Source organism: Salmo trutta, chromosome 7 (assembly GCF_901001165.1).
Source record: "Salmo trutta chromosome 7, fSalTru1.1, whole genome shotgun sequence".
NCBI lineage: Eukaryota > Metazoa > Chordata > Actinopteri > Salmoniformes > Salmonidae > Salmo > Salmo trutta.
In genome coordinates this window covers 31,986,716-32,011,240 of record NC_042963.1, presented here as the reverse complement: position 1 = coordinate 32,011,240, position 24,525 = coordinate 31,986,716, and the positions used below count along the sequence as shown (strand labels likewise).

General features: G+C 43.0%; 2 protein-coding genes across 9 annotated transcripts in view; one reads left to right on the top strand and one right to left on the bottom strand.

The window, feature by feature from the left end:
• Nucleotides 1-319, bottom strand: part of LOC115197250 (dnaJ homolog subfamily A member 2) — a 14,710-nt gene extending 14,391 nt beyond the window's left edge. The window contains exon 1 of the mRNA XM_029758616.1: nucleotides 174-319. Coding sequence (XP_029614476.1) covers nucleotides 174-251 — 78 coding nt within the window. The 5' untranslated portion in view covers nucleotides 252-319. The remainder of the gene's footprint in view (nucleotides 1-173) is intronic.
• LOC115197248 (serine/threonine-protein phosphatase 6 regulatory subunit 2) lies at nucleotides 314-24,525 on the top strand. 8 transcript variants are annotated; one of them, XM_029758611.1, is made up of 26 exons: nucleotides 314-363; nucleotides 768-839; nucleotides 1,292-1,458; nucleotides 1,734-1,872; nucleotides 1,971-2,069; nucleotides 2,156-2,342; nucleotides 4,764-4,901; nucleotides 4,985-5,050; nucleotides 5,144-5,256; nucleotides 5,330-5,443; nucleotides 5,576-5,696; nucleotides 7,693-7,884; nucleotides 7,963-8,304; nucleotides 8,399-8,463; nucleotides 10,249-10,364; nucleotides 10,453-10,538; nucleotides 12,951-13,028; nucleotides 13,134-13,231; nucleotides 13,313-13,367; nucleotides 13,511-13,635; nucleotides 13,991-14,154; nucleotides 14,357-14,678; nucleotides 14,764-14,849; nucleotides 15,455-15,680; nucleotides 21,118-21,228; nucleotides 21,303-21,580. In XM_029758611.1, the coding sequence occupies exons 4-26, from the start codon at nucleotides 1,745-1,747 to the stop codon at nucleotides 21,331-21,333; spliced, it is 3,063 nt and encodes a 1,020-aa protein (XP_029614471.1). In that variant the 5' UTR covers nucleotides 314-363; nucleotides 768-839; nucleotides 1,292-1,458; nucleotides 1,734-1,744; the 3' UTR covers nucleotides 21,334-21,580. The 8 variants fall into 8 exon arrangements, with proteins under 8 accessions (XP_029614471.1, XP_029614468.1, XP_029614474.1 ...); XM_029758608.1 differs by having other exon boundaries at nucleotides 768-972; XM_029758614.1 differs by lacking the exon at nucleotides 314-363 and having other exon boundaries at nucleotides 373-839; nucleotides 14,357-14,431; nucleotides 14,516-14,678.

Here is a 24,525-nt window from a genome sequence, read left to right as displayed (position 1 = left end):
CCCAAGAATATGCACTGGCTAGCTCGCATGATTAGCTACCTTACGTTAACTAGCTAAGTTAGCTTAGCATCTGAATAGTGTTGGTAAGGCCACATCAACCCTGTTTTGCGGTCATATAATTTCCTGTAGGCGCTGATTGTGTATTATTTCTTTACATAACACCAGTCACTTACCTTCTTTAGGTCGTTTTCTGAGGCGGAGGGTGAAACTCCGAGGATGTCGTATAGCTTGGTATCTACAACGTTGGCCATAATGCTAGCTAACGTTAGTCAACTACAGACAGAAATACCTTCTGCCGAGGAAAGGAAACGAGAGAAGATAAACAAGCCGGGTGGGAACGTCATAAGCAATGCGTCAATATGGGTCAGTGCTGACAGTCAGCTGATAGGCTACAGAGAGCAGCAGAGATTATGGAGGCATGAAGCTACAAATATTCATATTTATTTGTATAAACCTATCTCTATGCTAGTTGCAGTTTTGAATAACGCCGGCTAGTTAATGTTGGAAGTACCCTTCTGACTGGGCCACCTAGTTAGCATTTTAATAATATCCTGTTATTTCTACTAGGGGCATGCAGTCTGGGCTATGTTTTAATGGTGCTACACATTTTTGGGGGACAAGAATATTCAAGAAGCGCAGTCTCTTTGGCACAACGATAAACACACACACATGTTCGGCGTAGATTTGATTGCTCGTTCCCGCAATAGTGTCCGCCATTTTGATTTAAAATATGTGAGCATCCTTTTCTGTCTTGCTCCAATCTTCAGGATAAAAGCGACAACTAATTTTCTGAACCTGGGATTGTCCTATACACAGTTGGAAGGGTCAGGCAGCTTCTGGTGAGTTGACAAGGACATAGGACATATTTGGTTAAATAACCTGGACGTGCATCACCAATTGACTGGTTTGGAACATAAACAAAATGCTCAGCTAGCAGGTTAACAACACTGACGCACTGAAGCTAAAGTCAAGGTAGGTACTTGTCGTAGCTTAGCTGAGAATTCTCAACCCCACGATATCGTGGAGATGATAGTTCTCAGATAGTCGTAGCTGTGACATGGCAAGATTGCAATAATCAGCCTGGCTATATACTCAGTCTAACGTTAATTAGCAGCGCGTAAGCTAGCAACAACATCCTGATCCTACTAGCTAGCTAATATATGCACAGACATTTGACAGTCATGGATAGCTAGCCACCTTGCTACGCAGAACTGCATCCTAAAGATAAGGAGAGTCAGCTGTGTGTGCTGGAACACACTAATTACTGTTATCTCTCTCTTATCACTTTCAGGTTGCAGAGGTAGTGCTGGTGTGTGTGTGTGAGAGAGAGAGGGAGGGAGGGAATGTGTGTCTTGAGAGGTTGTGTGTAATCATCCATACAGATTCATGACCATTCCTACCTGCATATTTGAGATAAATGACTGAAGAGGTTTGACATAGGACACACGTTTTACTAAGGTAAGAAGAAAACACACTCACACATGACACAATATGCTCACTTAAAGGTACAATCTAGACTATCTGTTCACTTCAGGTTTAAAGTGCTTCCCCTGTAAACTGAGGGTGTGTGTCTGGCTGTCACCCCCCCAATCATACCCCCTCCTTGCATCCCTCTTTAGCAAGACCATAAGAAACCTCATAATACACAAGACCAAACAGAAAAATGAAAGTTGCAAAACCTATGATACACAGTGAAGTTGGTGTCTTTCTATTCACTGTGTCTCTCCTCCCAGCAGCAGCAGCCATGTTCTGGAAGTTTGACCTACACACGTCGTCCCAGCTGGAGGCCCTGCTTGAGAAGGACGATGTCACGCTCACTGAGCTCATGGAGGAGGAGGACGTACTGCAGGAGTGCAAGGCCCAGAACCGCAGGTTAGCCTTTAGCATTAGCCCCTGCACACTTTTTATTAGCGTTAGCTTTAGCATTTCCAATGCTAACAAGTGTCTGTTGGCTCCTCTCTGGGCCCCAGGCTGCTGGTCTTCCTGTCCCAGGACACCTGCATGCAAGAGCTGCTGCACCTCATCACCACAGAGCCCCCTGCTGGTCTGGAAGAGACCAAACGCTTCAAGTGAGTCCATACACACACGCCATACGTCCAGTCAGTCACTGGGATGCTTCACTGAGCGTGTGTGTGTGTGTGTGTGTGTGTTCCAGGCACCCTAACATAGCATGTGAGCTGCTGACGAGTGATGTAGGGGTGATAAATGATAAGCTGGGGGGAGAGAAGCCCCTTCTGGACATCCTGTACTCCTTCCTGGAGCAGCCCCCTCCCCTCAACCCCCTCCTCGCATCCTTCTTCAGCAAGACCATTGGAAACCTCATCACACGCAAGACTGAACAGGTACAGTAACAAACACATCTCACACACAGTTAAAGGGTTACTTCTGGGTTTAGGCAATTAAGCCTTATTTCCTACTTACCCAGAGTCAGACAAACTCATGGATACCATTTTTATGTCTGTGTGCGCAGTTTGAAGGTAATATATTGTTAGCTTAGTGCATTTGTTGGAAGTCTCCACAAACTACTAGCCAGCACCTCTCAAAAGCAGGGAAATGGACCTAACTACTTCAAAGCTGGGTGGTTGGTCATTTATATTCTTACAAAGCTATACATGGTAATCAATATTTTATACATTTGTAAATTATTGTGATAATCATAAGAAATGTGTCACATAGAGATTGCAATGTTATATCTGTCTGTGGCACTACCCATGCGCTCACAGATGCAATAATGGGACAGATACAGCATTGCGATCTCTGTGACAACGGAGCAGAATGAGGAAGAGGATAGAATCTTGTTTCTTATGATAATCAGTCAAATTAACACATTTATAAAATATTGACTTGTATAGCTTTGTAAGACTAAATGACCAACCACTCAGCTTTGGAGTAGTTAGGTCTATTACCCTGCTTTTGAGAGGAGCTTGCTAGTAGTTCCTGGAGACTACCAGCAATTGCGCTACGCTAACAATATACTACATTCAACTTCATTCAAACTGCATGCAGAGACATACAAATGGTGTCCATGAGTTCGTCTGACTCAAGGCAAGTAGGGAAAAAGGTGTGTCTTTGGCATCATTAAAACTGAAGACTCATTTATCAAATAACTCTGTAATTATTATTACGCAATTAAACTGATTAATCGTGTAACTGTAATTAACTAGGAAGTCGGGGCTCCAAGGAAAATATTCAGATTACAAAGTTATAATTTTCCTAATATAACTTTCAGATATTTTAATATCTGATCAATTAGTCTTCTGATCAATGACGTATTCTTTACCTCACGTCAGTCTAATTCCAAACGTCGTAAATTGTTGGTTACCTGCACGAACCCAGTCTTCACTTTGTCATCCATACATCAATTGTCTTAAAATCATTTATTTACTAAACTAAGTAATTCACAGAAATGCATAACAAACAGTAGATATGGTTACAAGGAAATCATAGGGGGAATGTTCCCTAGTGGGCTAAACCGGCATGGCGGCTTGTTAGACAAAAGGGGAGTGGGGGTCAGCTAAGAAGGCCTGACAGAGTTGATAATTATAACGAATTAAATTCTAATCCTTTGCACATGAACGCTCACTCATTCGAGAATAATTGCAATCAATATATTTACGCTCAGTGTGTCGTCGGGATCTCTGTTGAAAAGTTTGTTTATGTTGGAGAGTCTGTCCGCCCTCTCTCTCTCTCTGTCGTGGTTAGAATGGGTAGTTCAGAGTGACATTCATTTATGTCATTATAGAATAGCAGTTTCGGCGGTTGTCGGTCTTCGTTCAATGATACCGAATTCCTAGCTGCAGACTAGTAATTAATATCAAAGACCTGTTCTTATTCTGTCGGTATCGATAGTCTGAGTTTAACCACGTGGTATGGTTAAAAGTTCAGCAAGAGGAATGCATGGTCAAACCTTGGCCCTCTCGTTATCGAGGTAAGCTGGTCTCCAACCTTTAGCCATCTCGTAATTGAGGTAAGCTCGGTCTGGTGATATAAAACCTAGGTGGGGGTTTTATTCGGAAGAGCAGAAAAGGGCCTGTCCCATGACGCCAGACCATAACTGTGCTCATGGGTGGTCCTCTGATTTAGTTAGACTCCAAAGGGAATTGGAGTTTCCTTCATTAAACAGTCCAAAATCACATTACACAATTTCACAAACAGTTCCATCCTTATTCATTCATTTTATACAACCATTTAGATGTTAGTCTCATACCTGAGACTCTTCTATAAACATGATTATGGTAATGTGGCCGTATTGTCTCATGAGTTTCACAAAATTGTTCCAAACGGACCAGTTCGTAGCTGGATTCTTCACCGATCTTTTATACCTTCTCCAGAACATAAATGTCGTTCGGTTCTGTGAGGTGGAAGAACTCCTTTGTTCTCTCTATGAAACTCACTCTGTCTCTATACTGTGGCCATGAGGAGAGAATCTCCTCATAGGAATTTACGACCGCTCTTACAGAGCCTGGTGTCAGAAGTATAGAGGTCGGGGGATGGTGCATAGAAAAGGCCTGGTGCAGAGGGAGGGGGGTCAACTGTGCTCGCTGTACCCAAAGAGGGCAACGTCATGACAAAGGCTTAATTGCCTAAACCCCGAAGAATCCCTTTAATGGTTATAATCGGGTTGTTGTGTTCAGTTTTCTGCAGAGCAAGGAGATTTCTTCTCTCTAGTGTAGATTAATAAAATTGGTTATAATAATCTATATTGTTGAATATAGGTTTTCAGTTGATCTGGTTGACAGGTGGTTGTGTTGTGGTCTCTGTAGGTGATCTCCTTCCTGCGGGGAAAGGAGGGTTTCCTGGGTCTGGTTCTTAAACACATCAACACATCGGCCATGATGGACCTGCTGCTACGCCTCATCAGCTGTGTAGATCCTGCTCCTCTCCGACAAGACACACTCAACGTATGTCACACACACACACACACACACACACACCCTCAGCGTGACGTAAAATATGTAATGGTATGTTTGTGTTCCCTCTGAAGTGGTTGAATGAAGAGCGGCTGGCCCAGAGGCTCATAGAACTCATTCACCCTGGGAAAGACAAGGAGGTGTGACACACACACACACACACACACACACACACACAATCTACCGATGACTAGAGTGCTGTCAGAGGAGTAATGTAGCCGAATGTGTTTCAGAGACAGTCGAATGCGTCCCAGACTGTGTGTGACATCATCCGTCTGAGCAGAGACCAGGCCAATCAGCTCCAAGAGAACTCTGAGGCCGACCCTCTGCTCGCCGTGCTGGAGTCGTAAGTCTCTCTCTCACCCTCTCTCTCTCACCCTCTCACCTACCTACCTGTAATGTCCTGTGTGTTCCTGCAGGCAGGAGTGTGTAAGTCAGCTGCTGGACAACATGTTTGTGGGCGAGAGCACAGAGAGCTGCATCGTCTACGGAACTCAAGTCCTTCTCACCCTACTGGAGATCAGGAGGCCGGGGTGGGTGTTCCATTCTCACATTCATATAAAGCCTACCGAATAGGATGTGTAGGAATTTGGTCACAGGCTAGCCCCTCTTTGACTGACAGATTTTCACAAATCCTAACTGTGTCTTTGGTGTGTGTGTTCCAGAGTGGAGGGTGTGCTGGATGTGTGTGTTCTGGGATATGAAAGGTGTGTCGTCAGCAGCATCCTGCAGGCTGTCCAACCCCACCTCAAACACTACCACCAACTACTGCTGGATCCTCCCAGGGTAAACTCGCACGCGAGCACACACACACACACACACACAGGGTTGGGTGGTATCCAGATTTTCATATTGTCATACCGTCCTTTTCTCATCCTGGGATTTACGGTATTAGTGCACAAGGGGGCACCAAAAACATTTAAAAAGCCCATCGGGTGTCTATTACCAGAATGCTAACAAAATTAGCACAAGTAATAGTGAGTGAGCGCAAATGAAAATAAACAAATTGCAAAGACAGACAATCCAGCTCATAAAGTTATAGATGTGTGTGTGTGTCTGTGTAGGAGCTACTGAATGTCCTTTTTGGTGAGTTTGGACATTACAAAGTGAATGTGAACAGGAGACATTGTGCAAAGGAACAAAGTTTTGATGCATGCTTGTCTGAAGGAAGGACAGTACTGGCTCTGGATTCAGCATGTGAACAAGCTGTGTTTGTGTGGTATCTGGAGTCGCTAGGGCAACTGGGCCTGCCTGCTCTGCCCGGTGAAGGGGGGGGGGGACAGACAGGCCTAGAATGGAGAGAAGAAAATGCAAGGAAATTAAGATGGCACTGGCAGCTGTACAGATAACCCATCCAAAGGGCTTTGACTTCTCAAACACGGCAGAAAGCTAACACGATATGATGCCCCAATACCTTATTAATTTAGCCACTTACTTGCATAACTAGCAAGTTAAACTTAGGGGTTGCTATCAAATCAAAGTTTATTTGTCGTGTGCTGAATACAACAGTGAAATGCTTACTTACAAGCCCTAACCAACAGGGTTGGGTAAACAATAGATCAGTGGAGGAAAAAAAAAAGGAAATGGACAGTGAAAGTAACAGTAGCGAATTTTTGAATTTTTATACAGGTGGTACCGGTACAAAGTCAATGTGCGGGGGCACTGGTTAGTTGGGCTAATTGAGGTAATATATAGGTGTATAGTTAAAGTGACAATGCATAGATGATTAACAGTAGCAGCAGTGTAAAATAGTGTGTTTTTCATGTAGGAAAAAAGATGCAATGCAGAAATATCTTGCTGCGTTTTGTCGACGCAGATCTAAAATGCTTCTTATTGTAATTTCTGCTCGGCATCAGACACATTTTGTGCTTCAGTTGCACTTCTCCACTCGGATGAGAATTCACAAACGAACCGGCATTCTATGACCAGACAGCACTCTGACTGATGTGTAGCTACTTTTACCGGTACTTTTCTCTGTGTAGCCAGATTAACTTTCTCAGGTAAAATGCTAGATTAACTTAAAACAAAACATTAGGAAATGTAGCTGGCTACATTCTTTCTATAAATAAACTTTAGAAATATGGCGGCCATGCATTATTTTTGCAAAAAAATACCATGCTTTTTCATTGTAAGCTCATTTACTTATGTGGCTGCCGGCCAAATAGAGTAGCACTTCTGTTGTCATCTGATGAAAATTAAGCTATTTCCTGCCAAATGTGTTGCACTGATGTATTTTCTGTGATGGATAACTTTAGTTGCACGTCCCTGATCACTCTATTGAAGCAAAAAAACACAACTTTCAATATAAAACGCGACGCCTGTCAATACACAGCTGGACTCAACCTGCTCCCGCTTTCTCCCGTTGTGCTATTTACAAACAAACAGATGGCTCAACTGTTCTGTGGAACTAAGGTAAGCTTCATAATGTAATGTGACCGGTGAAATGAAGAACGCGATCTGCTTTATCTCTTAACATATTGCACAAGTTGACTGCAGGTATTTACTTAAGTATATAAAAATGTATTGGGGAAAAACTTCAAATAAATAGTTGTAATGTTGTTGATGGTATTGAAAAACCATCTTGTGGCTATTTCCAAGTACCTCAGTATACCGCCTACAGACACATGCACACCTTCAACATGCACACATCCTGTATTCTCTGACTATGTCACCCTTCCAGTCTTGCGGTGTTATCTGTTATACATTCTTGGAGCTGTAATGTCAGCTATTCATCACATCATAAAACTAAATTACACCTGTGTCTATGTGCGTGTGTTTCTAGCGGACCCCCATGCTGACCAGTCTAGGTGTGTTGGAGGTGCCACTGGGTAACTGTCGTCTCCATGTGGCCAGACTAATGGCCTCCCTACTACAGACCACTAATATGAGTTATTACACCTGTTTTGACGACACGATTTATAACAACACCGTCACACTGGAGCTCTGCAGACTCCAGACCATAAACCTCCTACTGGTGAGTACACTCACACACACCATGTCCTGGTTTGTATACATATTTTATCTGTTAACCTGTTTGTGTTGTGTGTTGCAGGACCTGTTCTTTAAGTACACCTGGAACAACTTCCTGCACTTCCAAGTGGAACTGTGTGTGGCAGCCATCCTCAGCCACTCTGCTCAGGAGGAGAGGCCCCAGGTTGGCCTGGTTATCCAGGAAAGGCCCTTGGTTCCCCTGGAGGACATTCCCCAGGCCAGCTTTGTGGCCCAGGAAAAATCCATGTTTCCCCAGGAGGAGAATCCTCAGGGCAGCCTCCTGACCCAGGAAAAGCCCAGGCTTCAGCAGGAGCCCCAGGAAAAGCAGGCCTTGCCTGGCCCCAAACCACCACTCACCTCGGTTCCTCCTGACATCTCCACACATAACCCACTGGTGACCCATGTACGTGTCTCTGCCTGCCTGTGTTTCTCTGTAACATATTCTCTCTCAAGGTCTCCCTCTCCCTCACTCTTTCTTTCTTTCTCTCCATCTGTAGTTGTTTCAGGACTGTCGTCTGGTTCAGAGGATAATGGAGGCCTGGGAGGAGAATGATAAGACTCAGTAAGACACTCAGTGCCGGAGAAAATAGAGCCCTAAGGAGGCGCAAGTGTCAAACGCACATTAGTTTGCAATTTTGTAATGTAAATACTGGTGCAGTGGCATTTTCCAGCCCTAACGCCAGGTTCGGCAATTTACCTGTCTAACATTAGCGCGAGGAGGGGTGGCAATATTTGAGGTGTGTCATTTAAAAACAAGCGCAAAAGTGAATACTTCATGCAGCGCTAATGGGACGTTTTAAGACCCACAAAAAGCATGTCTTAAGGGTAATGCAGTTAATAATGACATGGATTTTGAGAGTGGAAGTGCAGCCTTACCAGCCATAATGCACAGTGCCCATGGAAGAGGGATGTGCCGGTGAATCTCGTATTTACAAACATAATAAAACAATTTTATTTAAAGACCAAGCATAACCTACCCTCCCCTTAATCAAAGTTGGTTTAGCAGCATCGCATAGGTGCATCTTTTTATCCTGGCCATTAGCCAAGTAGCCTATGAATGAAGGCTTCTAAATGGTCTACTGAGAGTGCTTTGAAATATTTTAGGTTTTTGCCCTCATGCTATCCATCTCCATTTTCAAAGAGCGCCCTTCACCCGATTCCCAAAGACATGCTCCTCCAAACTATTCAGTCCTCCTATAATGCCATATCAACGGCAGATTTGTTTGAGAATCTGCCTCGCACATAAGCAACGATACAATTGTATTTTGTATAGTCATGCGAATGTTATGAGTAAAGCCATTTAGGCCTACGTGTGTACATTGTGCCATGGAACGAAAGAAGCGATTTTATGATATAATGCTTCTGACCCCGTCCGATTTAGAAATATTGTTGGTGTTTTAATAAACAGATTGCTTGTTTTGTTTGATATCAAGCCCTCCATAGGCTGCCCTTACCCGAGGCTACTAAGGCTGGTTCAACAGCAATGCGTTGTTTTTTTATCCTGGCCTTGCAAAGTAGCCTTCCATTAAAGGTGTTTAAATGGTCTATTCGTCTGAGTTAATTTTGCTTGTTTGAGTATCCATCTCCAAAGAGTGCCTCATTTGGTTACCAAAGACGCACTCTAGACTTAATTAAATTATTCTGTCCTATAATGCAATATCAACGGTAGGCGTAGGTTATATTGAGAACGTTCCTCACACATACAATTTATGAGAGTCTAGTATTTTTTTTTATTTTAGGAGAAGTGCAATGCGTAAAGACGTAGGCTTGGTTAGGCTCGTTGAAGAGAATTGGAACATTGACCACCAACACTCCAAACAGGCTATTGAGCAAACACTGGATTAAAACAAAATAATAATAATAAAACATTTTTTTTTACTGTTGCTATTTAATAAACTGTAGTATCAATCCACTATAGACCAGGATGAGAATATTCTGTGCCCCCAGACGAATTGGTGTTGATGAAACAAAACACATTCAGTATTAAGCCATGGAACATGTTGATTGGCCAGTGAGTGGCCAAGCCCTCATCACACCGACAACTTGTTTATTCATCAAAACCCAGCCATTTCATGCCACCGCCAGCTATTGCGCTCATAATTCCCTCTGTGAAAATAGAAAAAAATATTTCTGACACACCCTGAACCTATTAAGCTCTGCCAGCGCTTAGATTTACCACAGCGTTAGGTTTGTTAATGGAGCCCTCAAACTGTTAAAGTTCAGCTGTTTTTGCTCCTGTTTTGTCATCTGTGATTGGTGTGTAATAGTGTGTCACGAGTGTAGGTTGTTACATTTATAAACGTTAATTGTCCATGTTACATTTTCTCATGAATGTGTGTGTTCTCAGGGCAGAGGGGGGCATGAGGAGAGGCTACATGGGTCACCTGACAAGAATCGCCAATACTGTAGTCTGTAACATGGAGAAAGGACCAGTCCGCACCCAGATCAGCAACCTTATTACAGGTAGGGCTGTGTGTGTTACTTAGGCCTACGGACATAGCAAGCTTATTGTAAAGTGTATGTGTGAAGTTCTCTACTGTCTGTGTTGCAGAGCTGCCTAAGGATTGCAGGGGGCGCTGGGAGAGCTTTGTAGACCAGGCCCTGACAGAGACCAACAGGAAGAACACTGTAGACCTGGTACACATACCTGCTCACACAAATGCACACCAGTATTTCCCCTAGCATTTTTTTCAGGAGTGGTGGCAAGGGTAGCCCGGGGGGGGGGGGTGTAGATTGCTACAAGCGGGGGACTTTGTCAATAAGCCAACGACTATCCATTTAAAAGCGCGTCTCGGCAGATATATTGTGTGTAGATTGAGGGACAACAACAAACTTAATCCATTTTAGTATAAGGCTGTAGCATAACAAAATGTGGAAAAAGTCAAGGGGTCTGAGTACTTGCCGACTGCATTGTACGTGCATTCGGAAAGTATTCAGACCCCTTGACTTTTTCCACATTTTGTTATGTTACAGCCTTATTCTAAAACGTATTAAATAGTTTATCATCAATCGACGCACAATACCCCATAATGACAAAGCAAACTTTTTTTTTCTTATTTTTTTGTTTGCAAAAAATGTATTTTTTTTTATTTTGAAATACTGAAATATGACATTTACATTAGTATTCAGACCCTTTACGCAGTACTTTGTTGAAGCACCTTTGGCAGTGATTATAGCCTTGAGTCTTCTTGGGTAGAAGCTTGGCACACCTGTATTTGGGGAGTTTATCCCTTTGCAGATCCTGTCAAGCTCTGCCAGGTTGGATGGGGAGTGTCGCTGCACAGTTATTTTCAGGGCTCTTGATCGGGTTCAAGTCCGGGCTCTGGCTGGGCCACTCAAGGACATTCAGAGACTTGTCCCGAAGCCACTCCTGTGTTGTCTTGGCTGTGTGCATAGTGTCATTGTCCTGTTGGAAGGTGAACCCAGTCTGAGGTCCTGAGCGTTCTGGAGCATGTTTTCATCAAGGTTCTCTGTACTTTGCTCCATTCATCTTTCCCTCGATCCTGACTAGTTTCCCCAGTCTCTGCCACTGAAAAACATCCCCCGAGCATGATGCTGCCACCACCATGCTTCATCGTAGGGATGGTGCCAAGTTTCCTCCAGATGTGATGTTTGGCATTCAGGCCAAAGAACCTTGTTTCTCATGGTCTGAGAGTCCTTTAGGTGCCTTTTGGCAAACTCCAAGTGGGCGGCGGTGCCAGTTACTGAGGAGTGGCTTCCGTCTGGCCACTCTACCATAAAGGCCTGAGTGGCGGAGTGCTGCAGAGATGGTAGAACCTTCCAGAAGGACAACCATCTCCACAGAGGAACTCTGGAGCTCTGTCAGTGACCATCCGGTTCTTGTTCACCTCTCTGACCAAGGCCTTCCTCCCCTGATTGCTCAGTTTGGCTGGGTGTCCAGCTCTAGGAAGAGTCTTGGTGGTTCCAGGCCACTGTCTTCTTGGGGGCCTTCAATGCTGCCGAAATGTTTTGGTACTGTTCCCCAGATCTGTGCCTCGACACAATCCTCTCTCTGAGCTCTACTGTCAATTCCGTCGACTTCATGGTTTGGTTTTTGCTCCAACGTGCACTATCAACTGTGGGACCTTATTATATAGACAGGTGTGTGCTTTTCCAAATCGTGTCCAATCAATTGAATTTACCAGAGGTGGACTCAAAGTTGTAGAAGCATCTTAAGGATGATCAATGGAAACAGGATGCACCTGAGCTCAATTTCCAGTCTCATAGCAAAGGGTCTGAATACTTATGTAAATAAGGTATTTTTATAAATTTACAAAAACATTTAACCTGTTTTCGCTTTGTCATTATGGGGTATTGTGTGTAGATTGAGATTTTTTTTTTTTAACATTTAATTCATTTTAGAATAAGGCTGTAACGTAACAACATTTGGAAAAAGTCAAGGGGTCTGAATACTTTCCGAACGCGGTGTTTTTTATTTTTTTATATAAAATATTTTATTTTTCAACAGTTTAGCAGCTAAATGAATATAGGGGGAACTCTGCAAACCATAAATATAAATGCAACAATTTCGAAGACTTTTCTAACAGTTTTCAGTTCATATAAGGAAATCAGTCAATTTAAATAAATACATTTGGTCCTAATCGATAGATTTCACATGACTGGGCTGGAGCGCAGCCATTGGTGGGCCTGGGAGGGCATAGACCCACCCACTAGGGAGTAAGGCCCAACCAATCCAAATTATTTTTCCCCACAAAACGGCTTTATTACATATAGAAATACTCCTCAGTTTCATCAGCTGTCCGGGTGGCTGGTCTGAGATGATCCAGCTGGTGAAGAAGCCGGATGTGGAGGTCCTGGGCTGGCGTGGTTACACGTGGTCTGCGGTTGTGAGGCCGGTTCACCAGATTGTCTAAAATGACGTTGGAAGCAGCTTATGGTAGAGAAATTAACATTCAATTTGAGAAATAAGAAATACAATTCTGGGATCTTTTATTTCAGCTCATGAATCATGGGACCAACACTTTACAACTTACGTTTATTTTTTGTTCAGTATACATATGTAAAACCCCTGGCTTTTGTGTGTTCCAGGTGTCTCACAACCTGCGCTCCTCCAGTGAAGACGATGACCGACAGAGTCCCTTCCCCAAAGAGCTGTCACTGCAACAGGTACACACACACACACATGAATTTAGAGATAGTCATCTACTGCTCCTACTCTGTCCTGGTAGCTACCATGATCTAGTTCTGTTTTATATGGCTGATATCTTACAGACATTCTCAGACTACCAGATCCAGCAGATGACTGCTAACTTTGTGGATCAGTTTGGCTTCAATGACGACGAGTTCTCAGAACACGGCGACAACATCAGGTAAGACGCACAAACGCGACATTAAGTTCCCTAAGTGGTTCTGACTTGATTGTGACTGAGTGTGTATGTTCTGTGCTGCAGCGCCACCTTTGACCGGATCAAAGAGATCAACTTCAACGTGGACACAGAGGACACTGTGAGTGACTGAGTCAATAGCCTCTACCTCATATGCGCTTCCATTTTTGAAATTTACTGTCTGTCATTACCTAAAATGGTCTTGGCGTACAGTCATGCAGGGAATCTATACGCATACATTGTTGTGTTTGCGTACACTCACAGGCTAAGACTGCAGCATTTGAGGCCTGCACTAAAGAGAAGATCCAGTTGTTTGATGACAGCGAGGAAGAAGACATCTGGGAGGAGAGAGAGATCAACTATACTACGCACACCAAGTCTAGGACCAGGTACACACAAACTCAGATTAACAATACAACACTCCAGGACTATGCACACACACACAGGCCTACATATATGCTATCTTAATTTGAGCCTGCATCTCACAGCAGGAAAATAATCCTTCAACAGGAAATGTGGATTATAGTTAATGGAAATGTTTGTGGGTTAATAATTTTTTTTTTATTAAGGTAAATCAAATCTGACATTTTAAAGTAACAAACTTTAGAAGCCTTTTTAAGTCTTGAATACACTAGAATTTGCATTTCCTGCTGCTCAGGAAAATTCTTTGAAAACAGAGTGATCCATTTTAGACAGCAGATCTACATACAGACACACAAGTAATGCTCTCTCTTGGTTTCTCAGGTTTGGGGGGCCACAGACGTCTGTTGGATCGGCTCAGAGTGATGGGATGAGCGATACTCCTGATAAGTCAACAGGTTCTGACACAAAGGAGGGGGATGTGCCTCATGAGGTCACAGGTCAGACTGAACACAGCAAGAACATCAGCCAGACGGAGACTGCACAGAGTAAGGATAACTATTTGACCCCGGGTCTGCTTGGGTGGGTGGGGGTATTTCATGGGTTTGCTGCGGAGTGTTTTTGTTTGTGGGGTGTTTTTGTGATTGTGTCTGGTTCTAGTTTTCTTTGGTTGTGTGTTGCTGTGGTAGTATAAGTTTCTGCCTGTTTTGTTTGAGTGTCTGGTGCTTACTGAGTTGTCGTTTCTCTCAGGCCCTGGCTGGGCGGCTAGTTTCGGGGAGGTGAACTTTAACTCCCCCTCATCTGGAGTGGGCGTGGACCCATGGGGTAGCCCCGCCCCCAATCCTGGAGTGGGCGTGGACCCATGGGGTAGCCCCGCCCCCAATCCTGGAGTGGGCGTGGACCCATGGGGTAGCCCCGCCCCCAAGCCTGGAGTGGGCGTGGACCCATGGGGTAGCCCCACCCCCAAGCCTGGAGTGGGCGTAGACGCATGGGGAAGCCCCGCCCCACAGCCTGTAACTACAGAGGCTGAGAAGGGCTGGGCCAAGTTCACTGACTTTCAGCCGTTTTGCTGGTGAGTGCAGCCACGTTTCAGCCCATCTTTTTTTAACCTTCTGCTTCTCATGTATAGGATTATATTCTGACACGTGTGTGTTCAGTTCAGAGACAGGTTTGAGGTGCACCTCCCCAGTGGACTCGGAGATCTGTGGGTCAGACAAAACTAAACCCAGCCAGGGAATGAACCGTAAGTCTGTGTGTGCTCTCCCTGCATTGTGAGTTGTGTTTGTGTACACTGAGTGTACAAAACATTAGGAACACCTTCCTAATATTGAGTTGCACCCCCCTTTGTCCTCAGAACCGCCTCAATTCGTCGGGGCATGGACTCTACAAGGTGTCGAAAGTGTTCCACAGGGATGCTGGCCCATGTTGACTCCAATGCTTCCCATAGTTTTCAAGTTTGCTGGATGTCCTTTGGGTGGTGGATCATTCTTGATACACACAGGAATTGTTGAAAAACCCAGCAGTGTTGTAGTTCTTAACACACTTAAACCGGTGTGCCTGGCACCTACTAACATACCCAGTTCAAAGGCACTTCAATCTTTTGTCTTGCCCATTCACACTCTGAATGGCACACATACACAATCCATGTCTCAGTTGTCTCAAGATGTAAAAATCCTTCTTTAACCTGTCTCCTCCCCTTCATTTACACTGATTGAAGTGGATTTAACAAGTGACATCAATGAGTGATCATAGCTGGTCAGTCTGTCATGGAAAGAGCAGGTGTTCCTAATGCAAAGTGTGTTCACTTTGCAGAGCATATGTGTATAACCGTGTGTGTTTTCTCTGCAGCATGTGTGTGGAGTGTGTGTGTGGCAAGGAAGGCTCCCCTGGTAGCATCAGACACCTCTTCATCAGGAGGCTCAGACAGCGAGGAAGAGGAGGAAAAGACTGAATCTGTTACTATGGAGATAGTATCCAAGGAAATGGTCACTACAGAGACCATCGTCACAACCGCCGGACTAGAGACCATCAGACTTAACATGAATGTCAAGAACGAGAGAGCTGGCTTCACCAGGTATATACAGTGCATTTGGAAATAATTCAGACCCCTTCACTTTTTCCCACATTTTGTTATGTGACAGTGCCTCATTAATCTACACACAATACACCATAATGACAAAGCAAAAAAAGGTTTTAGACATTTTTGCAAATAGATATTTTTTTAAACTGATCACAATTACATAACTATTCAGACCTTTTACTCCGTACTTTGTTGAATCACCTTTTGGCAGCGATTACAGCTTTGTCTTCTTGGGTATGACGCTACAAACTTGGCACACCTGTATTTGGGGAGTTTCTCCCTTCTCTTGCAGATCCTCTCAAACTCTGTCAGGTTGGAGGCTGCCATCACCATGCTTCACTGTAGGGATGGTGGCAGGTTTCCTCCAGACATGACGCTTGGCATTCAGGCCGACGAGTTCAGACCAAAGATTCTTGTTTCTCATAGTCCGAGTCCTTTAGGTGCCTTTTAGCAAACTCCAAGTGGGCTGTTATGTCAAATCATATTGTATTTGTCACATGCCGAATATAACAGGTGTAGACCTTACAGTGAAATGCTTACTTACAAGCCCTTAACCAACAATGCATTTTTAAGAAAATCCCCCCCCCCCCCCAAAAGTAAGAATAACAAATCATTAAAGAGCAGCAGTAAATAACAGTAGCGGTGCTATAAACTGAGATAATATGTACATGTAGGTAGAGTTATTTAAGTGAGGGGTGGCTTCCGTCTGGCCACTCTACCATAAAGGCCTGATTGGTGGAGTGCTGCAGAGATGATTGTCCTTCTGGAAGGTTCTCCCATGTCCTTCTGGAAGGTTCTCCCATGTCCACAGAGTAACTCTGGAGCTCTGTCAGAGTGACCTTCGGGTTCTTAGTCACCTCCCTGACCAAGGCCCTTCTCCCCCGATTGCTCAGTTTGGCCAGGCGGCCAGCTCTAGGAAGAGTCTTGGTGGTTCCAAACTTCTTCAATTGAAGAATGATGGAGACCTTCAATGCTGCAGGCATTTTTTGGTACTCTTCCACAGATCTGTGCCTCGACACAATCTTGTCTCGGAGCTCTACAGACAATTCCTTCGACCTCATGACTTGGTTTTTGCTCTGACATGCACTGTCAACTACAGTACCAGTCAAAAGTTTGGACACTGGGTTTTTATTTATTTAGACTATTTTCTTCATTGTAGAATAATATTGAAGACATCAAAACTATAAAATAACACATGGAATCATGTAGTAACCAAAAAAGTGTTAAACAAATCAAAATATATTTCATATTCTTCAAAGTAGCCATCCTTTGCCTTGATGACAACTTTGCACGCTCTTGGCATTCTCTCAACCAGCTTCATGAGGTTGTCACCTAGAATGCATTTGAAATAATGTGCCTTGTTAACACCCCTTATGGATTGGACCCTTTATTTTTTTCAAATTTTCCCCTTAAATGACATACTTAAATCTAACTGCCTGCAGCTCAGAACCTGAAGCAAGGATATGTATTTTCTTGATACCATTTGAAAGGAAACACTTTAAAGTTTAGAAATGTGAAATTAATGTCGGAGAATATAACACATTAGATCTGGTAAAAGATAATACAAACAAAAAAACATGCGTTTTCAAAATTGTTTTTGTTCCATCCAGAAAGGCCATAATATAATTTTGCTGTTTAGGTGCAATTTAGGTTTTGGCCACTAGATGCCAGCAGTGTGTGCAAAATTTCAGGTTGATCCAGTGACGCATTGCAATACTGGACAATATTTAGTATCAAGTTTGCCCAAATGTGCTGAATTGGTCAATTGATACATTTTCAAGTACATAACTATAGAGAATATACAAAAATGATAAGGTAATACAACATTTAAGTGTACACACTCCCAGTAATGTCCTACATGATGGATCATTAGCTCATACACTGACTTTCACTCATCTAGATGGCCGGGCGGGGTGGGTGTGGAGCCAGAGACAGCAGGGGTTCAAACTGTAGAACCCAGTTACTACATTTTAATATAAAAATAGATTTTTATCAAACAAAACTATGCTAACTTTTATCTCTGGGACCCTCTGGATGAAAAATCAGAGCAAGATTACTAAGTACATTATTTACCTTCAGAGGTGAATGTATCAAACCAGTTGGCATTTGTTGTTGTGCACTCTCCTCAAACAATGGCATGGTATTTTTTCACTGTAATAGCTACTGTAGATTGGACAGTGCAGTTAGATTAACAAGAATTTAAGCTTTCTACCCATATAAGACATGTCTGTCCTGGAAAGTTTGCTGTTACTTACAATTGTCATGCTAATCACATTAGCGCATGTTAGCTCAACCGGTTAAAAGTTAAATTGTGGAATTTCTTTCCTCAATGCATTTGAGACAATCACTTGTGTTGTAACAAGGCAGGGTTTGTATATACAGAAGGTAGCCCTATTTGGTAAAAGACCCAGTCTATATTATGGCAAGAACAGCTCAAATAAGCAAAGAGAAATGACAGTCCATTATTACTTTTAAGACATGAAGGTCAGTCAATCCAGAAAATGTCAAGAACTTTCAAAGTTTCTTCAAGTGAAGTCACAAAAACCATCAAGCGCTATGATGAAACTGTCTCTCATGAGGACTGCCACAGGAAAGGAAGACCCAGAGTTACCTCTGCTGCAGAGGATACCAGCCTCAGAAATTGCAGCCCAAATAAATGTTCAGGTAACAGACATCTCAACATCAATTGTTCAGAGGAGACTGCATGAATCAGGCCTTCGTGGTTGAATAGCTGCAAAGAAACCACTACTAACGGACACCAATAAGAAAAGACTTGCTTGGGCAAACAAACACAAGCAATGGACATTAGATTGGGGGAAATCTGTCCTTTGGTCTGATGAGTCCAAATTTGAGATTTTTGGTTCCAACCTCCGTGTCTTTGTGAGACGCAGAGTAGGTGTACGGATGATCTCCGCATGTGTGGTTCCCACCGTGAAGCACGGAGGTGGTGGTGAGATGGTGTGGGGGTGTTTGCTGGTGACACTGTCAGTGATTTATTTAGAATTCAAGGCACACTTAAGCATGGCTACAACAGCATTCTGCAGCAATACGCCATCCCATCTGGTTTGCGTGTAGTGGGACTATCCATTTGTTTTTCAACAGGACAATGACCCAACACACCTCCAGACTGTGTATGGGCTATTTGACCAAGAAGGAGAGGGATGGAGTGCTGCATCAGATGACTTGGCCTCCACAATTACCCAACCTCAACCCAATTGAGATGGTTTGGGATGAGTTGGGCCGCAGAGTGAAGGAAAACCAGCCAACAGGTGCTCAGCACATGTGGGAACTCCTTCAAGACAGTTGGAAAAGCATTCTAGGTGAAACAGGTTGAGAGAATGCCAAGAGTGTGCAAAGCTGTCAAGGCAAAGGGTGGCTACTTTGAAGAATCTAAACACTTTTTTGGTTACTACATGATTCCATATGTGTTATTTCATAGTTTTGGTGTCTTCACTATTATTTTACAATGTATAAAATAGTACAATTAAAGAAAAACCCTTGAATGAGAGTAGGCGTATCCAAACTTGACTTGTACTGTATATAGACAGGAGTGTGCCTTTCCAAATCATGCCCAATCAATTGAATTTACCACATCTCAAGGATGATCAATGGAAACATGATGCACCTGAGCTCAATTTAGTCTCATTGCAAAGGGTCTGAATACTTAGGTAAGATATTTCTGTTTTTGTTTTTTTAAGAAATTTGCAAAGATTTTGAATAACCTGTTTTCGCTTTGTCATTTATGGGCTGTGTGTAGGTTGATGGGGTCAAAAAAAAATTGAATCCAATTTAGAATAAGGCTGTAACGTAAACAAAATGTGTTAAGTCAAGGGGTCTGAATACTTTCCAAATGCACTGAATGTAGGAAAGTGCTCATTTGGCAGTGTCTTATTTCTGATTATCTTAACTCACCATGTGCACCACTTCTTTTTTTTTTTTTCTTCACCTCACAAGTCACAGTCTGTTTTTTAGCATCCATTGCGAATGATAGTTCCTCAGTATTTGAAATATCTTTCCAACACTCCTCGCTTACCACCAAGCCGTGTGAAAGAGCTAAATATCACGATCTGATGATCCCAGTGGAAATGTCATAAACAGCTGACTGTCCCGAGCTCACACAACTCTGTGGTTAGGGATAAGTGCCTTGCTCAAGAGCACATTGGCAGATGTTTCACCTAGTCAGCTCGGGGATTTGAACCAGTAACCTTTCGGGTTCCTAGAATGTTGCACTTCACTTGCAATAGTTCAAGACGGATAGAAAGGGAGGCAGAACAAAGAGATGAATGTGATTTGAAAGAACCAGAATTTTCATCAGGATATTTTCTGCTGTTTTTATTTGTCGGCCTATGTATTTGACTTAATTGACGATGGAAGTTATAGGCCTACTGCTGCATCTGAGTTATGCTCTCATTTCTTTAGCCGCAAGTGGATCACGGTGAATCAATGTGTCAATATGGCAGAGGCTTGTGCTTTCCCAATAGTGTAATTTTAAATTTTTTGATTTTTATAACTTTACTTTTATGATTAACCACGTGACAATGATTTTGAGAAACAAACATTTTTTAAATTAAACTTTTCCATGAAAAATGCGCATGTAAAAATAATCATAACTGGTTCACAGATTGGTAGGATAAATTGTAAGCGTCCCCAGACTTAAAACTCACCAGCTGCCTATGGTCTTTACTATTACATCCATTCAAAAAATAGTGAACGCAGAAGCACGTGCACAGATGGTAGGTCCCGTGAAAAAACATGCCCTCCTATGGAAATCAACGGCCCCTCCCAACTAATTCATTCTGGTGCCTGGTCTGAGTATGTTCCCCTCTCTGCCTTACTGTCCACACAACTCATCTCATCTTACCTTCTCTCCTTCCCACCGTCCCAATACTCATCCCTCCCACCTCCTTTCCTTCTCTTCCTCTCCTCTCTAATTTCCTCTCCTCTCTCATCCAATCCCCCAATTCCACTCCACTTTCCTCCACTCCCCCATTTCCTCCCCTGTCCTCCTTATGTAGTGTATGAGGTCTCCAACCACTGAGTGTTGCCTGTGGAGTTTGTTGCATTGGGAGTGTGTTAGAGTGTACAACACTTTGTAGACCAAAAACCAATGGTATGTGTTGACCACAGGTTAATTCTGTTAATAAGGCATTGAACTTTGTGTGCAGCTGCATGATAACTAACTGTATGTGTGTGACCTTTGGCTGGACATCCCTCCGTTCCTCTCTGACCCTATCACTATGCCTCTACTCTAGGTCTACAAGGGGCAAATCTGAAAAGGCTAGAAAGTCCTATATAGTGCACTACTTTTGGCCAGAACCACATAGGCCTGCCACATAGGGCTCTGTCTAATAACAGTGCCCTGTACAAGAAATAGGCTGCTATTTGAGACACAACCAAGATGTTCTTAGTTGTGCCTTTTTACATTTTACAGTGAGGTTGACATGAAAGAGAAGGAAAAGGAGAAAAAGAGGGTGATGGGTGGAGAAGACCCGCTTAATGCCACAGCTGCTCCTCTCACAGATCGGCCTGCCACCGTCACAAAGTAAGTGTGTTTCTGTCTGTCTGTGTTGTGTACCTGCTTCTTCACTGACACCACCCCCTCCACTCTCCCCACAGAGAGACACCCTCAGCAAACGGACCGGCCTAGTACTGCGCTACCACGACACTCACACACATACACACTCCATTCCCTAGCTAACACAACCACACTCCACTTCCCAACAACACTCTATGCCATGCAACATCCTGTATTTGTGAGCAGTGCTGCCCTGTCATTGGTCCGTGTCAAGGACAACTATGGTGGATGAGCGGGACAAAAAGCAGAAGAGAAAAGCCAGTTCAGAATCCAGACCACAGCTCCTAAACACCAACAACCAATAAACAGATTAATGTGATGTTTGTCCCTGCCCTTCTGCTGAAGTCTCTCCTACACACCTATCACCACACTACACACTGGGGTGTGTGTGTGTGTGTGTGTGTGTGTGTGTGTGTGTGTGTGTGTGTGTGTGTGTGTGTGTGTGCACGTTAGTGCTGCACAATTAATCAAATTCACATCGACATCGCAATATTGACATGTGCAATGTCCTTGTCTCAACATCCAAAATTGCAAGCAATATTTTTAAAACGCTGCATAAGGAAAGTTTTTATAGTTTACTCTGGCATCCCTCTTGCGGCATATTCCCACTCACACCAAGACACTCCCCCCTGTCAATCAAGCAGCGCAGTTCCTCCTCCTCTGTCAAATGCAGTCAACAGATTGTTATAAACAAGAACGATGCTTCTTACCACGTTGCTTCCTAATATACAGTACCCAGTCAAACATTTTGACATACCTACTCATTCAAGGGGTTTTCTTCATTTTTACTATTTTTCTACACTGGAAAGCTCCAACAGGTGCTTCGCATATGTGGGTACTCTTTCAAGATTGTTGGAAAAGTATTCCTGGTGACTACCTCCATGAAGCTGGTTGAGAGAATGCAAAGAGTGTGTAACACTGTCATTTAGACAAAGGGTGGCTACTTTGAAGAATCTAAAATATATTTTGATTTAACACTTCTTTGGCTACTTCACGATTCCATATGTGTTACTTCATAGTTTTGACGTCTTCACTGTTATTCTACAATGTAGAAAATAAAGAAAACCCTTGAATGAGTAGGTGTATCCAAACTTTTTGCTGGTACTGTACGTCATTGTGTTTCTATGATTCCAACAGTTCACCCAAGTGTTTTGATCTTCATCACGAGTCAAATCGCAATATTTGGTTTAAAAAAATGGCTATTCATTTTTGTGGGCTATCGTTCAGCTCTAGCACACGCACATGATCCAGCTTTATGTAGTCTTGTTTGTTCTTATCTCTCCAGCTGGGTGTTTTTTTTTTTTTTTTGCACTTAACTTAAGCTCTTTGTTGAGTAGAGAGACGAGATACTCTACTCCCGCTGTAGTCATCCTCAGCCCAGAGCAAAGTCTGAGGCCTGGGGAGGAGGCGAATGGGTAGTCAGTACTGACTAAGATTCTAAAAGCCAAAATGTGTTCTAAAAATGTATTCCTAGTTTAATTTATTTGACTCAATCATTTTATTATAGAAAAATCCAGAATGATTATGAAAATCAACCACTATCTTTCTCTCTTTGTGTGGACTATTACAAGTAGTGAAAATATTGATTGTCTGTGCTGTCTCTTCGCTTGCGTGTGGAAGATTTGGGATATATTCTCAGGTTAAAAGAGCAGTCCTGTGGATGTGATGAAAGCACACCTGTGTGACATCACACAAACACACACAGCATGAATACACACACATACTCAGTACACATACACAGAAGAGACTATATATCTCACACCACTACCTGAGCACGCACACACACAAAGTGTCAGACATACACCACTACCTGAGCACACACACAAACAGTCACACCCTTCCACAGAGCTGTGTAAATGTAATATTGTGACATTTGAACCTGTATTAGGTTGTGGTATAATGTAAACGTATTATGTAAACAGTATATAAATAAACACTTATCTATTTTTGGTATCAATTCAGATGTATCGGAAAGCGGTTTGCTGTGTGTGTGTGTGTGTGTGTGTGTGTGTGTTGAAATGAGGCAATAATGACGTCTGTGTTTTGGTTTTTACCCCAGCATCAGACCCTGTAACCCTGCCACATGCTTTCACCCGGGTGGGGGTTCGCATGTTTGATATATTGGAAATGTCCATATACATACATTTTCACATAGCTTTGGTGAAGGAGTTAATGGAATGCATATGTTCCATTGACCAGATTGGTGCACATTCAACAAATTTGATCTAACAAAGTGGATATTCGTCAATTACAAATATCATGATTATTGTATTGTAACAGGCCCACAATGTTGGTGCTTAAGTCCAATTTTGAGTTATTTCGCTGCGTGGAACGCCAATGGTGTCTGTGATTGCTAAATACTAACTCACATAAGCTGGTTATCAAAGCTAGCATACAGAAGTCAGGTAGTCAAATTTAGTTTTTAACTGTAATGCAGTTGATTGGTAACGATGATATGAACATGTTGACATCCATACAAGCATTATACTTTTAGAGACTCGTGATCTTTCCCCGACGCATTTCCATGGCATTATTCCATTATTTTGGTCAAGTTCAATTGATCTCTTTACTGCATCTATGCTACAATCATGTTCTATCATCCCATCAGTATCAAAAGAGCTCTCTCTCTCCCTCCTTTCTCTCAGCATGTCCTTAATGTTATGTGGTTTTATGTTTTTAAAGCATTTTGTGATGGTGTCACAACCACCAAGGTTTTTCCTCACAGCTGAGATGTTTGACTTAAAGGAATCCGTTACAAATATTACGATTTTTAAATAACTGTTATATGATGGGCTTTTATCCACAGATCGTGATGCCAAAGTGTCTTCCAGAGTGGGCTGGGTCTCAATCCTATAAGAGATAGTCTTCTTCCTCAGAAGTGTCCAGGGGATTAAAAGGGGTTGTGTAAGTGGTAAAGGCTGAGGTTCAGGAGAAGCATATAGGGAAGGTGTGGAGGGTAGAGACAAATGAAATGGGCTAGTTTTGGGACTGGGAGAGGAATCCACCCTGAGTCAGGGTTTGAAAAAGCTAACTAGTTGTGTGTACAGGGTTACATCATACCTTCACCCCAACACCACATCTGACCCATACGTGTGTGTGTGTGTGTGTGTGTGTGTGCGTGCGTGCGCTCTCTGAGGTCAGAAGCCTTTTGTAAAGGACGTGGCTGCTGGTGGTTCATTTCTGTATAAGTAATAGGTATGTTACTGTTGTCAAACCCTAGCCTGTATGTTAAGATATCAAACTAATAAATATGTCAATCATCAA